This window comes from Stylophora pistillata, chromosome 14, assembly GCF_964205215.1.
Source record: "Stylophora pistillata chromosome 14, jaStyPist1.2, whole genome shotgun sequence".
In the NCBI taxonomy this organism is placed as follows: domain Eukaryota; kingdom Metazoa; phylum Cnidaria; class Anthozoa; order Scleractinia; family Pocilloporidae; genus Stylophora; species Stylophora pistillata.
The window spans coordinates 11,042,944-11,058,059 of record NC_142532.1 but is presented as its reverse complement, the minus strand read 5'-3'; the positions used below and the strand labels follow the sequence as shown (position 1 = coordinate 11,058,059).

At 38.3% G+C, this 15,116-nt stretch overlaps 1 protein-coding gene across 1 annotated transcript; it reads right to left on the bottom strand.

Annotated features, from left to right (window-relative positions):
• Positions 1–1,074: 1,074 nt before the first annotated feature.
• Positions 1,075–14,117, bottom strand: LOC111332552 (uncharacterized). Its single transcript, XM_088744595.1, has 7 exons — positions 13,742–14,117; positions 12,533–12,643; positions 8,799–10,450; positions 7,718–7,971; positions 2,526–3,404; positions 1,985–2,093; positions 1,075–1,321 (listed from the first exon to the last, which is right to left on the bottom strand). Exons 1-7 carry the CDS (start codon positions 14,058–14,060, stop codon positions 1,304–1,306), a joined length of 3,342 nt encoding a protein of 1,113 aa, XP_088600721.1. The 5' UTR covers positions 14,061–14,117; the 3' UTR covers positions 1,075–1,303.
• Between the last annotated feature and the right edge of the window lie 999 nt (positions 14,118–15,116).

The window sequence follows — 15,116 nt, the reverse complement described above, 5'->3', positions numbered from 1 at the left end:
AATACTTTCATCAATAAGAAATGTGCATGTTATTACAACTCACAACTTGACTTCCTTGCATTTGAAGTACAATTAGACGAGGGCAAAAACAGAAATACTATTTCTGAAATTCATAGATTATGGCGAAGAAGGAACTGCACACCACCAGAAGATTAAGTCAGGTCACGCTTGGGAAAAGCAACCTCCGCTCTGCCATTCACTTTTATGCTTACGTCAACTGATATCTGTTGACGGTCGGTAAACACACTCAACCGAACGATTTAAAATCGAAGTCTCATCTACACATTGCCTTGTTTAATAAATTACTTACTACCAAAGATAACCAATCAACAACAAACATATGAAACATATGTATGAACTGCGGTTATGAAACGTATATGTGCACGATCCTTCGCAGTAAAGCACTATTTGAGCAATAGTGAAAATCAGACCTGAAAAAAAAAAAATAAATAAATAAATAAAAAAAAAAAATTTGAAAAAAATAATAAAAAAATAATAAAAAAAAAATTAAAAAAAAAAATAAAAAAATAAAAAAAAAATTCCGTACAGGCCTGAAATTTTTTTCAGGTCTGATTTTCACTATTGCTCAAATAGTGCTTTACTGCAAAGGATCGTGCACATATACGAAAGATAACCAATCATTATCAACCGAGCTAGGCACGTCACGTCACTTTGAATCTTCTTGAGCGAAAGGCAAAATTAAAAGAAATAAACCTTAAGAGTATTGGTCTAGTAAGACAAAAACGAAAACAAAAAATAAAAAAACAAAATAGAACTTAAATAATAGGCTAAAAATAAAAGCGATGGTTAATACATGAGATCACAAGGCACGTAACGTACCTGACGTGACGTGTGTAGCGAAAGGTTGACGGAAAGGGAGTGCTCGTTTGGTGCAGTTTGGATAAACTGCAAAGGGCGAAAATGATAACATTAAAAACGGGGAAGACAGCTTGAATTGGAGCACTTTCGCATTGGCTGGATCGAACAAACCTACTGCATAGTATGACACGCTTTTGGAAAAGAAAGGTCCCTTTATCCATTGAAGCATGGAACAAGAAACAAAACAAACGGCTCTGGCCTCCTCAAGAAAAACAACTTTATCCATACAGAGACTGTTTTTTTAGATTTCTCTCGTCTTTGATCACTAAGAAAACGGAAACTGGTAAGTACATACTAAACGACCAAAAGGTAATTTCTCGTTCGACAATATCTCAAGATGTTTTTGACGCATGTTGAGCGAGGGGCAAGTCATCGATATCCTGCACATGTTTGACACAGCATCCAACACCAATTCTTTAGCACCCTACAGGTCTTGTTTTTCCTGAAAGAAAAAAAAAATCACTCATAGTTCAAGCTTGGACCAAATTTACGTATAGGAACTTGGATGGCGGATGCGTTTAAACCTTCACAGAGAGGGTCTTAATAATTCAAACCGACGACACCACTTTTGCATCTGCTCTTAGTCTATCAGATGGCCTGTAATCTTGATCAAAGGTAGCGTAACGACGCAATGTTTGCTGAGGCGAAATTTAACAGTGGCTCTGGCATACAGTTTTTAATTCGTTAAGTGCGAAGTCTTCGATACGAAGGTGGTTTTTTAAAAAAAAAATTCCCAAGCGAATAAAATAGGTTTTGCGCTTGCATGGAAATAGAATATTACTCCTTAAAGGTGAAGACCCACTTTAACAACCCTTAACAGTATTTGCAACCCCATGTAACTGATTTGAATAGCATTTAATTTCTCCTTATGTTACCCCTGAATCACATTAAGTTCACGAAGATAACAGAAATTATCACCAAGTAAAGAAGCTCTTGTTGTAAACAAATTCTCGTCCTATTTCTTGTCAGCACCTTAGGAAATGTACAAATAACAGTATGGAGAATCTACGGACTAGTGTCAGGGAGTCAAGGGTTAAAAACAGTTGAATATTCTCTAGGAGATGGATATGCTGATGAGGCATAAAGGAAGGATGACGAAACTCACCTCAATTACTTCTTCGACACACTTTATCACATAGGCTATAGGTTTGCCTCGGAACCCACCGACTCCAGAAGCTGCTTTTACTTTCCTTAGGTAACCAATCAATTCTTGTCTGTTAAAAGAAAAAAACATGTCAGAAAACAGCAGGACTATTATTGAATTCGCTTCGAGGGTCAAACGACAGTAAAAGGAGATACGTAGAGATATCATAGAGGTAAAAATTTAATTCTGCTTAGGGGCTCCGAAGGAGACCCGGGTTAAAATTCTTGTTGTTCAGGTCCAATCACAAATCACCGTCAAGGCTACGAAGCGCAAGTGCACATGTTTCACATGCGGGCTTTAAGAACTAATTAGAAAGCATGTACAAAAGCTTTTGCAATAAATATGTGGACCCGCATGCATGCGAGGTTTACAAAGAAAGCGCCAAGATACAAAGATGTGAGTCGTTGACATTTACGTCACCCACTTCCGCATTCCCAAGCGCCTCCTATACAAGCTACGTGCTTAGCTCTTAGTCAACCTGATATATATCTGAACCAGTTACCTGCTCTTGTCTGGAAACCTTTTATGAAGCCTCTCCATCAGCTTCTCAAATGAAGAGAATTTTCCAGCTGGGCGAGGAGGAGGCGAGGGGTACTCCTGTTCCTCGGCTGGTAAAGGCTCGGTGTTGAGGCCAGGAGGAGGTCGCGGCGGTTTACAACCATCAGGGAAATTGTTTTCTTTGGGAATACTGGGTTGAACCACGAGGCCTGCCAAATACTGAGCGATAATATGTGTGGGGAGAGCAGGAAAAGGCAGGGGCTGAATAGGAGGGAAAGGTTGAAGTGGTTGATGTTGACCTGTGAAGTTTGGCACTGCTGTGTTAATAGGCAAGATAGAATTGTCACCATTTGAGAGAGACGAGTTCTGTCCTGCACGTTGGTCCTCTCCTTCAACTAATTGCTTTGTTGCATATCCCTCATTTCCAATCGATGCTTTTGGCGAAACATGAGAAGAAAATGAGTTGTTTTGCAGTTGGGTTGTCGAGGATTCTACATTTTGGATAATTGTGTTAGAGCTATCCTGAGAAGAGGGTGTTTGAATAACCTCTTGGATCATTGACTCTTCTTCTGTTGGCGCTGCAGTTTCCCCATTCTCTGGTGAAGTCATTCCACACTCCGCATAATTCAAAGCCTGTACAGTAAGTTCTCCACCGAGATGCTTGGTACCATCACCATTTCTTTGTCTGAACGACGATGGTAGGCTCACCTTGTCGATGACGCACAGTTCGTCCGCTCCATCGGGGAATGGACTTCCACCTCCTTTTTTACCATATGCTGTTTTAAACAAAGTGCTCCTTGATTTTCTCATGGTGTGAAGTTTCCAACCATCGTTACTCCGATCTTCCAAATCATCTCTTTGTGAGCTGTGACTTCCAGGTTTACTGTGAGAATAAAGAACGTATTCAAAGAACGTAAACGAGTTAAGAATCTTTTTCCCTTTCAACTCAGCAACAACTACTGCATTTCGCAGGAGTGAACTGTAGGGCTTCATTAACGTCTTCTATTGGTCCGTAACTTGTAAACCTTCGTAACTTGTAAACCCTTGTAAATTATTCGTTTTGTTTGTTTTTAATGGTCTTTAAGTACCCAAATGAGAGTAAATATGGAATAAAAAAATACAAAGGAAATAACTACTTATTAAAAAACTGACTTGTATGGTAAAATAGAAAACAAGAAAGGTAAATTGCAAGGCACCTTCCCACTAAAATACTTGAGAGAAAAATAACTCTAAGAATAACTAGCATTAAGTTAAAAAAAGTAATTATAATTTTATATTGAGGCGATCACGTGCGGCGGTCCTATGGGAATATGGACCTTAAGCCAACCACAATGGCGACAGCAACAAGGACGTGAAAAACCAAAGATTTGGAAGAATAGCTCAGTATGTGCGTTTTAAAACTTTGTACATTTCTTAGCCATCCTTTGCAAAACAACAACGTGAAATCACAAAAATTTGCTTCGTCTACGAACGGAAACCGCGACGGCAAATTATTTTAATTTCCATTTGGAACTCGACACTGCTTATCTACGGTATGCTGAAGTTGAGGTGTGGCTCTGTGCGAGACGGTAAACACATGCAGCCGTTTTCGAAATTCTAATTAAAAGTGGAAATTCATTTTTACTCGGGCCTCGCAGAATGTTCGAGTTATAAATTAGGCTTTCTTTTTAGTGTTGTCGTTCAGTCACAAATCGCCATCTCGCTAAAGCGCACGCGTGAGGGTACGTGCTGAAACGCATGCGTAGTCAGCATGAATGAGCACATGGTTGAGCAATGGCGGATTTATCGAAGGTGTTATCGCTGAACCGAAAAAGAGTGAATAGTATGGAGTCTTAGACGCTAAAATCACGTACTAAGGTAAACACAGTTTGGGGTAGATCCGCGGTCCGCGAACTTTATGGGATATCAATTTACAAGCGAACTATTATGAGCGAACGCTCTGTCGAGGGTTGAGCAGTTTACTGTTAAAGTGCCCATAAACCCCCAATTTTATTTTCGCTCAAATAAGTCTTTTTATAATTCTGAGCAAAATGGTGCAAAAATTTTTTTTTTTTGGTTGAAAGCCGAATTTTCTATGAATTTTTAAAGTGACGGAAAATCGAGATTCGAAAACCCATTACCTGTCGAAAGGGAATGGATCGAGTGTAATTCGTGACGTAAAACCCGGACTGTGAGCTTCGCGTGTTGTGGCTTCGATCAGAGCTGAAACCATGCCTGAGAGATGCGTCGTTTTCGGCTGTAATAATTTTCGAAGCAAAGAGAAAGGGATACTTCTTCATCCCATATCGCGGCCGGCAACTTACCAGTCTCGGACTTTTTATGTACCATTTAGGCGCTTTTGGAGCGCCTTCTCTAAGGCCTCTTCCTCCTTTCTGTCTCGTTCATACAACTCTATCCATTCCTCGTCCGCTAGCAGATCGTCGCCATCTGCCTCGTGGGTGCCTTCCTCATCGCTGGCCGTAGAACTCGAGTTTGGTGAACCATCAACTTCCAAGTCGTAACTTTTCATTTCTGAGATTTCAGAATCTGAACTAGAGGTCGGAATGAAGTCGTCCAAAGCCATTTCTTGATCAACGTGTGCCCAGAAAACAAATGTCAACCGAATAAAAATGTTTTTCAACGGCGCACAAAAAAAAGCTTCGCGTCTCCAGCTCGAGTCTTCTCTGTTGTCCGAGTTTTACGACACTAGTCCCAGTCTCCCTTTTACTCGGTCGTGGGCAGAATAAACTGGACTTAAAAAATTCATAAAAAATTCCAGATTTGACCAAAAACAAACATTTTTGAGCCATTTTGCTCAGAATTATAAAATTATTTATTTTAGCAAAAACCTTTTTTGGGTTTACGGGCACTTTAAGCTACGTAGACATTATCATGTATTTAGACGTGATCGAGAACCAAGTAGAATACCAGTACGAACTCTGAAATGTCTGAGGAACAAGAGCAGAAAACTGAAGGAATTTCTTTACGAGGGTATTCTTCCAAGTATACCAAAGTCTTCCCAAGCTGCAATGTTACATTCATATGAAGGTTAGAAAATTTATAAAAACTGAAAAACATGAATGTAGGCGTAGTACAAAGATTATAAACTGAAATAAAATCACACAGCATGAAAACGTTTTTGTGAATTGTTCCAGGAGGGTTTATCAACGGATAATTATGTGGAAATACAAAGCTAGACGGTATTTGTCATTGTTTTCTTGTAGTAGAATTATGTCTTTATAAAACCGAGACCAAGATTCAAGGAACGAGTATTGAGAGAGTTCTCTAGATATTAGAGTGCGTATTGCAGTTCGAGACTCCGTAACAAGCCCTAGTTCACGCAGTTAGGCGTCTTGTTCAATCGACGTCTTCCTTGGCGCTGCCGTCTTGACAGCTCAAGGTCCCTAATATTATTGAAGAAACGTGTGGGACTGAAGCGATTGCTATTGTCAGAGTAGGGCTGAGGTACAATATACCAACACGATCACGGGGATAATTTATACTTTGGCTACGGTTCATGCTCAGTCTTTCAGGTGCTAGATATGGTTACAGGTACATGGACAAGAAATGAGCAATTTGTAAACTAGTGTAGAGAGCAAGCTAGGATCACAACCTGATTTGCTCTGTCCTTTGATTGCTTCAGAAACTTCCTGGGACCAACCGAGACAATGCAAAGAAAATGAAAAGACTATTCCAGAAATGCATAAAAATAGATTCAGGTCACCGTACTGTAGTAACTCATTAGTTATTATTCCTTTACTAATGTAATGGTTGTTCGCATAATCGAATGCACAGTGTTAATCAGGTGTACAATGCCTACATGAAGGCTAGTTTCTGCAGAGTGCGTGCATTCTAACTTTTGCTTGTTTTCAATCAAACAGTAACAAGAAAAAGGTGTGATAAATATTTTTAGGCAGCTCTTACACGCCAATAAATCTCTCAACTTTGAACCAAATGTAACAATCGTTATAAAATTAATACTGCTCAAAACAAATTGTTAAAAGTTTTACCTGGAGAATTTTGTACGACTTCAATGTTTGATTGAAATCAAGCAGACTATGCGAAGGTGCAATTTCTATTCCTTTGTTCGAGAAAAACGGGTCTTGCTTGTGTGTGACTCTCTCCCTGAAAACTGTCCTTGTTTCAAACCGAAGTCCAACAATCTTTCAGAGGTGTTTACCGCTATTACCAATTTTTCATGTTTTCGCAGGGAGCGAGTCTTCTGAATTTTCAGTTTAATTTAAGTAGAACGGACAGCACTTCAAGAAAAGGGTGTGACTATTTTTGCTTCCAAAAGGAAAACTGGCCTTGCGAGTGGGTAAATCTCTTCTAAAAACCATCACAGTTTCAAACCAAATCCTAAATACATTTTAAACAATTGAAACTAACCACATTTTAAACTTGTATCTATTAAAACGCGTCCTGCGCGAAAAAGCAAAAGCAAATTATGGGAGGACATCGATGCACTTCTAATGCACATTGTTAATAAAACATGATTCACGTAGCGCGAAATTTGAATGCTCCCAGATTTGGTCAGTAACGTGATTGAAACAGAGACACAAATGAGCAGTACGTCAGCGAGATGGGAAATACTGACGTCTCAGCTTCAACTGATTACACAAAAGGATAAGCACACATGAACACAAACACAAATTGTAGGAAGCTACCACGAAAACGATTGCAAGTGCGAAGCGCGAAATTTGAATACTCTTGTAAATAGATCTGAAAAGGAGACTCGCAGCTTTACAAAATATTAGTCTTTGGCCAAAGGCATGCTACCAGTACCAGTGCCTCGCGTTGTGAGCCTCTTGTGGTATGTGTATTTTTCCAGTTTGAAGAAATACAACAGCAAACAGTAGCGACATCATTCATGTGAGCAACAGCTTTTGCTTTACAAAGACAAGAGTCGCCTTCACCGTCCACCCCACGTAACTATTTTCGTCAGAAGAATTCTACCAGCATCACTCCGATGAGGTGAATTTGTCTTTTCTTCAGTCTTGCCGATGGTTTGAAAAAATATATCGCTCGCGTGATATTTTACGCGTAATTTCAAGCTTTTGCCTTTATTGTAGGATCACGATTAAGATTGTGTACAAAAGACTCGAGACTTTGCGCGAGTTTTTTTTTCTTTCTAAGCTTCACATATATGCAGTTCACCAACTGAAAACAATGTTTGTTATTAAGCAATATGGAGCATTTTTGTCTCTGAATACTTACCATGTACTGTACTCTCTATTCTCCCTTATCTTGGACAGCACAGTTTTCATCTCCTCGAGTTGTTCCTCTGCAGTCTTCAGCTTTTCAGATTTATCTTTTATTATTGACCTCAGGCCTTCGAGGGCGACTTCCTTTAGCTGAAGAGCACCTTTAGTGGACTCCAGTTCGTCCTCTTTTGACTTCAAATCCTTTGCTATTCTCTTAGCTTCTGTTTCTTTCTGCCTTTTCACTGTCTTTAGATCTTTTTTCAGTTTCTGGAAATTAGGTGGGTACAACGTGGTAAGAACACTTCTAACTTAGTAAAACTTTTTAATGCAGTAATATCAAATAATGTAAGTATAAGCACTTTTCAGTTGACAACTTTCCCCCTTGTGCAATTGAAGCGGTTAAAGTCCATCTATGGAATACATGTAAATACTTTTAACGAGACCATACGAGGTCCATACGAGGGGAGAAGTCTCTTGGACAAGAAGGGAATTCGTCGAGAACTACGAATTCAAATAATTGAAAAGCTGATCAACCCAGCATACCACATCATGAATAACGAAGATTATTCGTCATATAAGAATTTAGGCTGCAGTAAAGATTTCAGAACTGTACAGGTACGTGAAAGATATCGAATGGCTTTATGGTGATGGTAGGTCACCATCAAAATCGTCGGGCAAGCTGTATTAGGTACTATTACACGACTCGGGCAGTCAGAGGGCCAACTAACTAAAATCAACCAATCAAAATGCTCTATTGCCGGTCAATATTCTCTCAGTATTGGACCAAGCACTGTCCCGAATGGTCCCGAATGATACCGCACTTGAACTTCAGTTGTATAATAACTCTCTTATTAACCAAGCTTGCTCGGGACCGTACTGGAAGAACATCGGCCCTCGGTCTTTTTTGTACGGACCTCGCTGCGCTCGGTCCGTCCTGTCAAGACCTCGGGCCAATATTTTCCCAGTATGGCCCTCGCGCTTGGTTACTAAGATATATGTAATGACAATGGTATGCACACATACACCTTAATGGTTAATCGTTCTCTACAGATACACCAACACATGTACAAGCAGATTAAAGTATCATGGACTACCTCAATTTCTTCCCCCTGGCTCTTCAGTTCCTCCTTTAATTCCTCCATTACTCTTTTGTGGTTATGTTTAGTATTGGCAGACACATCTTTTTCATTCTGGAGGCTGTCTTTGATTGCCTCATGAGCATTCCGTTCTGTTAGGTACAATTTTTTATAACACAGCTCTTCACTATCGCCAGCAGCATTGTCATCAAGTTTCCATTGCTTAAATTCCCGTTCAAATGCTTCCCTAACAGCATCCACTTGTACCCCTGTGTTACGTTTGAAAAAACCAAGGTCTTCTTCGCAAGTCTGACTGCAGTAATCTGTAGTTTCTACATGTACTTCCGTTTGAGCACTAGCTTCACAATTTTTCCCAATTTTGATGCCGTTCCTTTTGGCTACCTCCTCATATCTGTCCGTCGTTCGCCATCCTTCTCTGCCTGCATAATATAAATTATCTTCACTACTTGCAGTTGACAAGGAAGAACAGGATGAACTGCCTGAAAATTCCCCAGTCACTTTGAAGTCTCTAACCCGCCCGATATCTTGAACACTAATAATTTGGCAGAGCTCCCCAAATGGATGTGGTGTCCTTGGCCAGCATTCATTTCCTTTGGTAGATACTGTTGTGAACGATTTTAAACCGTCTGAATGGAGAGGTGATTCTTGCATTTTACCACCCACTCTTATTCCATTTAGTCGCGCCATTTCGTGGAATTTTGCAATCTGGGCATCTCCAGTGAATTCCAAAACATCTGACCCATGTGCTTCTATACTTTCTACCGCATTCACTTCACAGGAGATGGTAGACAAACGAGTTGTAGGCAACGAGTTTCCAACTTTGATTCCTTTCTGGCGCGCGATTTTTTGAAATGCTGCAATTTCTGCATCTTCCTTAGAAGAACTCAAAACATGTTCATTATCAAGCTGGTCTTCCTTTGAATTGTTTGTTCTTCCATCAGAGTCAGTGCCTTCTTCACTACATGTATTTGCTGCATCCATTTCTTTTCTCAATTCTGATAAGGGAACTTCTTTGCCACATTTCTGAATACTTGATTTCTTTTCACTGTCCTCACTGAAAATTTCTTGCTCTGGTCTAGTATCCTCATAACCTTCATCATTTTGATTTACATAATGCATAATCGTTGCATCACTCTCAGTATCATTAACACGTTCTACATTGGAAGTGGCACTGTTAGTGTCTCCTGATACACATGTGTCTAAATCAGCCATTCCCAACACTGTTTCAGAGTGATGAGAAAATTGCTTTCCCCACTGAGTAAATTCAGGCTTTTGGCCTTCAATCATCGTGGTGACATGTTGAACTTTGATGCCACTTGCAGCTGCTTTGATCTTAAAAAGATCAAGAGTGTTAGTGGTACGAAACTCAAATGGAACTTCATTTGCGATCTCTCCTTTTTCCTCACTACACTTAAAGTCATTGTGATTATTGTTCAGCTCATAAAAGTTGGCAGCTGAAGAAGGTGAATCACTTTCCCATGGATATATACTGTGTGATGTTGGTAGACACATCCCTTCACCATGCTTGTTAGCTAAATTGTCTGTTGGATTTTTCTCAGTTATCTGTGAACATGCATTGTCACTGTCTTTTCTAACCTTTGAACCTACAGATAACACAGAGAGGACATTTAATATACAACACTCTTCAGCTGGTATAGCAGATTAAGTAGGAAATGGGCAGATATCCTTTTGTGAACCTAATATAATTTTATTGCATAACCAACTGGACAAATACAAAAAGCTTACCATAACTAGAGAATTAGCTAAGTGAAGTGAAGTGAATATAGAGAATTAGTTTAGAGAACTAATTCAAACTCTTTATTCAATAGTAATTTCCTTACTCCCTGCCATACATTTCATTTAATTTTAATTCCAATTATTTGGTTTTGAGTCATTTAATGTTTCCCAGAGCATATGGTTCTGTTTATAACATTTGTTTTTGTATTGTGTTGTGTTAAAAATTTTCTTCAAATTTTATTCTACTGATGCAAAGTCAACAGAAAAAAAAATGTCTCAAAAAGGTGTTCAGCAGCAAAGCTCTAGAAACATATTTCAAGTTAATGAGGGTAACGATATGCAGAAATGATCTGAGGGAAAACAAAAATGGTCTAGAGGTAACCTGTGGTTGGAATCTTTTGCAGGTTTGAATCAGCAAGGGCAAAATCAGAAAGGAAAAAAAAAAAAAAAAGAAAGAGAGACAGACATGCAAGGGGAAAACCATCGTATTACAGGTCAGGAGCAGGAAAGAAATGAACAGGCCAACCACTTCAAAAGACAGTGTGGACTTTCAAATTACAGTATCAATTTAGCTTTTCATCATGCTACAAAAGGCAATGGCATAATGATTAATTTTAAAGGATGCTGCCCTTTTAGTGATACATACTGGGGTTAAAACCTTCAAAAACAAGTTAATTTAGTGTTTATCATATTCACTGTTAAGTGCAACATGGATGAGTTGAGTCCAAGGTTTTGGATGCCCAAAACCTTGGATAAGAAAAAGGAGTGTGTTATCAATTCTGTTTCAAAATCTACAGGGTTACAAGAACAAATGGGCATTATAGATTTTTTGACAATGGAAAGACCAAAGAAGACTCAAGATTTGCACCATCGCATAAGGTGGACTGTTAAAAGGTGAAGACATAGGTGTGGATGTGCAACAGTTGACTGAAAGCATTGAAAACATGAAAGCAAAAAGTCTAAACTACTGGCTATCCAAGTTGTTATAAATTATACAAAGTGCAATGTTATGTGAATTACCCAACTATTCTGTTTTATTATCCAGTTACACTCCATAGAGTACAAATAACACCACAGATGAGTACAAATATCACTTGGTATTTGTACTCCAGAGAACTGGTTAGACAGGTTTTCTTTCTTTGCATAAGCGAAGAATTGAATTTAAGTTACAAAAACAATATAGCGGACAATTTGAATTATATTTCTGACAACAAAGAGTTGGAATGGCAGGCAAATACAAAGACCAAGCTTATTAGATGAATCGAATGAAGAAAAACAGCTAGATGACCAGGAAATTTCTTCATTTATTGAAGAAAATAGAAACAGCAACACGACAACATGCCAATTCTGTTCCGCTTTGCATACTTCTGTCTCGCACTCCTCATAAACAAACATCCACAAAATTTGCCCACACTGAAATAACAATTTGGCATGTTGGATAATAAATAATTATTAGACGTTTTGTTGTGTAGTATCACTGAGTAATTTTTATGAGTTATTTGTATTTTGACTCACCCTACGGGCTCATCAAAATACAGCCCAACTCATAAAAATACTCAGCGATACTACACAAAAAAACATCTAATAAGATATATACATTCTTTGAAGGAAATAAATTTTTGTTGTTTGCTTGAGATGTTGTTTAGTTGGAATTAATTTAACATGTCACATAATATTTCTGGAGTCAGTAAAATTTTGGATAATGTATCCAAATCTTTAAAGATTTGAATACAATATCCAAATCTTAAAAGGTTTTCATCTACAGTAGTTTTTCACTGGGTATCCAAACATACTCATGCGATGTGGTATCCAGTTGCTTATTGGTGGGCTTGACTTATCAATGACTTGACTTATCAATGACTTATCAATGACTTATCTTATGACTTATCAATGAGTTTGAGAAGGTTGATTCTCTGTTGTAATGATGGTCTGGATTGTGTTATTGTGCTTCTGGACAATACTAATTGTTACTAACTAAAGATATATCACCATACCATTTTCTTCTACACTAATGCTACCAGGTGGGCAAACTGTAATTCCATTTTGCTGTGCAATCTTTTTGAAGTCTTCAAGAGAATCATCTTGAAGTTTTCCAGCTGATGCAGCTAAAAGGAAAAAAATTCAAATTATCTTAAACAAACAGAGAAAACTGCCAAAAAAAGAAAAAACATTCAAACCCCAACTTGAATCCATTCAGTACATTTTAAGGGCCTGTAAACTGGACAGAAATGTTACATGCAAAATAACTTCAGCTCAGAGCTCTAATGATGAGTTCCTGACTGTCTTGATTTGTGAGAGTCCACCCATACTCACATATGTGAAGGCTAAAATACAGCATTACATAAAATTTAAAGACCAAGACTTTACCAAAACCAAATATAACAACACATTTTCCCAAACACCCTAACATAATTTTCTGCCTCTCTAAGTTCAACCTTAGCATGAAGGTTTGGAACCAAGAGAAACAAAACAAGAATTTTAAGTAGTGTGGTGTAAATAACCAAGGAATACTCACAAACATTTTAACCATATTCCCTTAAATTAATATATTAAGGATATTAATATATTGAGACAAAGAAAAAATACCAGTACACATGTAAACTTGACTCGAGACATTTCCCTTTTTGTTGATATCAGAGATGATTTATTTCCATTTGATTTACTACTGAGACCAACTTGAGATTATGGTTCAAAGTTATTGAGACAGAATACATAATTATAAGTCCCAAAGAAGCTTGCTTGTCAAAAATACAAAGCAAAATGTTATATTCATTTCTTTTAAAATGAAACTAATAAATTAGATAAAATTTTCATCATCTAATTGACCACTACTCCAATAAGTATAATTTTCCAGGACCAAATCCAACATTGACAACAACATCAACACCACACTCACAAATTGTTACAAGGTCAGTCACTGTTACCTGCAACCAAACAATCAGACTATGACTGTGATCAAACAATAACACAAGATTAATCTACTAAATTAATGGGGATTTGATAAAAAAAAAATCCCAACAGACAGCATAGGAAATGAACAAAGTGCCATTAAGTAGCTGACTTTGGAGCAATTAAGAATAAATCTGGATGGAGGGCCTAAAACAGAGATCACCAGACTGTAATTAGTTCCAGCTCCTGGCCCCTGTGACACCCTGCCTCAACCTTAGTTATCAAATCAAATTGTCCACAAGAAGCACATTTACCTCTGCTACTAGAATCGACGCCAACCCTGATCCCGTTTTTCCGAGCTGCCAGCTCAAAAATCAATTCAGTTGCGCGCCTTGTAGAGCCTAAATGTTCCAGTTCCCTTCTGGTTCTTGCTGTGGTTGTTTTACCATCTAATACAACATCAGCCGCAGACATACAAAACGTAGAGAAGGCGTTATTATGTTGTACAGGGGATGTATATGTATTTACTGGAGGCAGTGCATAGGATGTAGAGGCCAATGGAACTGTTGGTTGCACAACAACAGGAACAAGTTTAGGTCTGACTTGTAATGGTGAAAAAAACTGAGGATTCATCCTTTCTTTCCGCTGTCTTCTTATTTGTCTCTTGCTTTTACATGCATGTTCCGTATGTTTCTACCTACACCAAGAAAAAGGGAGAAAGCTCATTCAGGAATTTTTACTAAACATCATCTGATTTGTGTTTAGATACCTGACAATCTCGTCCAAAGATACAGGTACAAACTGCTCTCACCTCAGTTTCAACTGAAAAACATTGCTAATGTACTTGCATGCCTCCAAACGAATTTTTATACATGTAAAACAAGAGCTGATTGGAGCCCTGGATTAACTGTTAAATGACGATTGTCAACTGGCATAAGTCAAACATCAAACTCTGGAAACAATGCAAATAAGCTCAAAGAGTATACATGTAAGTAAACAAATGGCTTTGTTCGTTCGTTTTATCGCTAGTACAGTCATTCATTACTTTCTGATCGCGAGTTGCACTTGATTAGTATTAGTTGCACTTGATTATCAAAATTAGCGATAAGCAAAGAGTCAGTGTCAAGTGCCGTGAACTCGATTTCAAAAGTTCAATTGGCATGGCAATACAAGAGAATAAGGGAAAATTAACACGAAACTTATTTCAAACAGGTAGATTTGTATTCAAACTGTAGGAGGTTTCAAGAAACCCATTGCACACGATTTCGTTTCGCTCACGTGGGCTGAAACTAACGTCGACGCTCGCTTGTCAAGTACGGCTTGTCTGTCGTGCAACTGTTTGATTTGACGTACTACGAGTTTGTAGCTTTAAAGAAGTCTTAACGCGATTTTGCAGTCTCTCTGAGAGTTAACCCTCTCTTTAGGAGCTTGCTTCTAATCCATTACTTACTAGCAAAGTCCCGAACAGCTCATAAAGCTAAGCATTACATGACAAATCGTCACGCATGCAAATGTCCCGACGACTGCCTTTAGAATTTTGTAAGCCATAAGTCATAAGCCATTATTTAACTTTCACTAACCATATCAATATTTTTGTTCCTAACGGTTATCCTTCGCCAGAAGAAAGAAAAGAAAGTACTGTAGAAGCTCAAGTTCTCGTCTAACTGACAAGCGCTAAATCTGTCACAT

Coding starts and splice junctions, on each gene's coding strand:
- LOC111332552 (XM_088744595.1), bottom strand. CDS start 14,060: ATGAATCCTCAGTTTTTTTCACCATTACAAGTCAGACCTAAACTTGTT. Junction 12,644..13,741: donor CGTCGATTCTAGTAGCAGAG/GTAAATGTGCTT, acceptor TTTTCCTTTTAG/CTGCATCAGCTGGAAAACTT. Junction 10,451..12,532: donor CATTAGTGTAGAAGAAAATG/GTATGGTGATAT, acceptor CTGCTATACCAG/CTGAAGAGTGTTGTATATTA.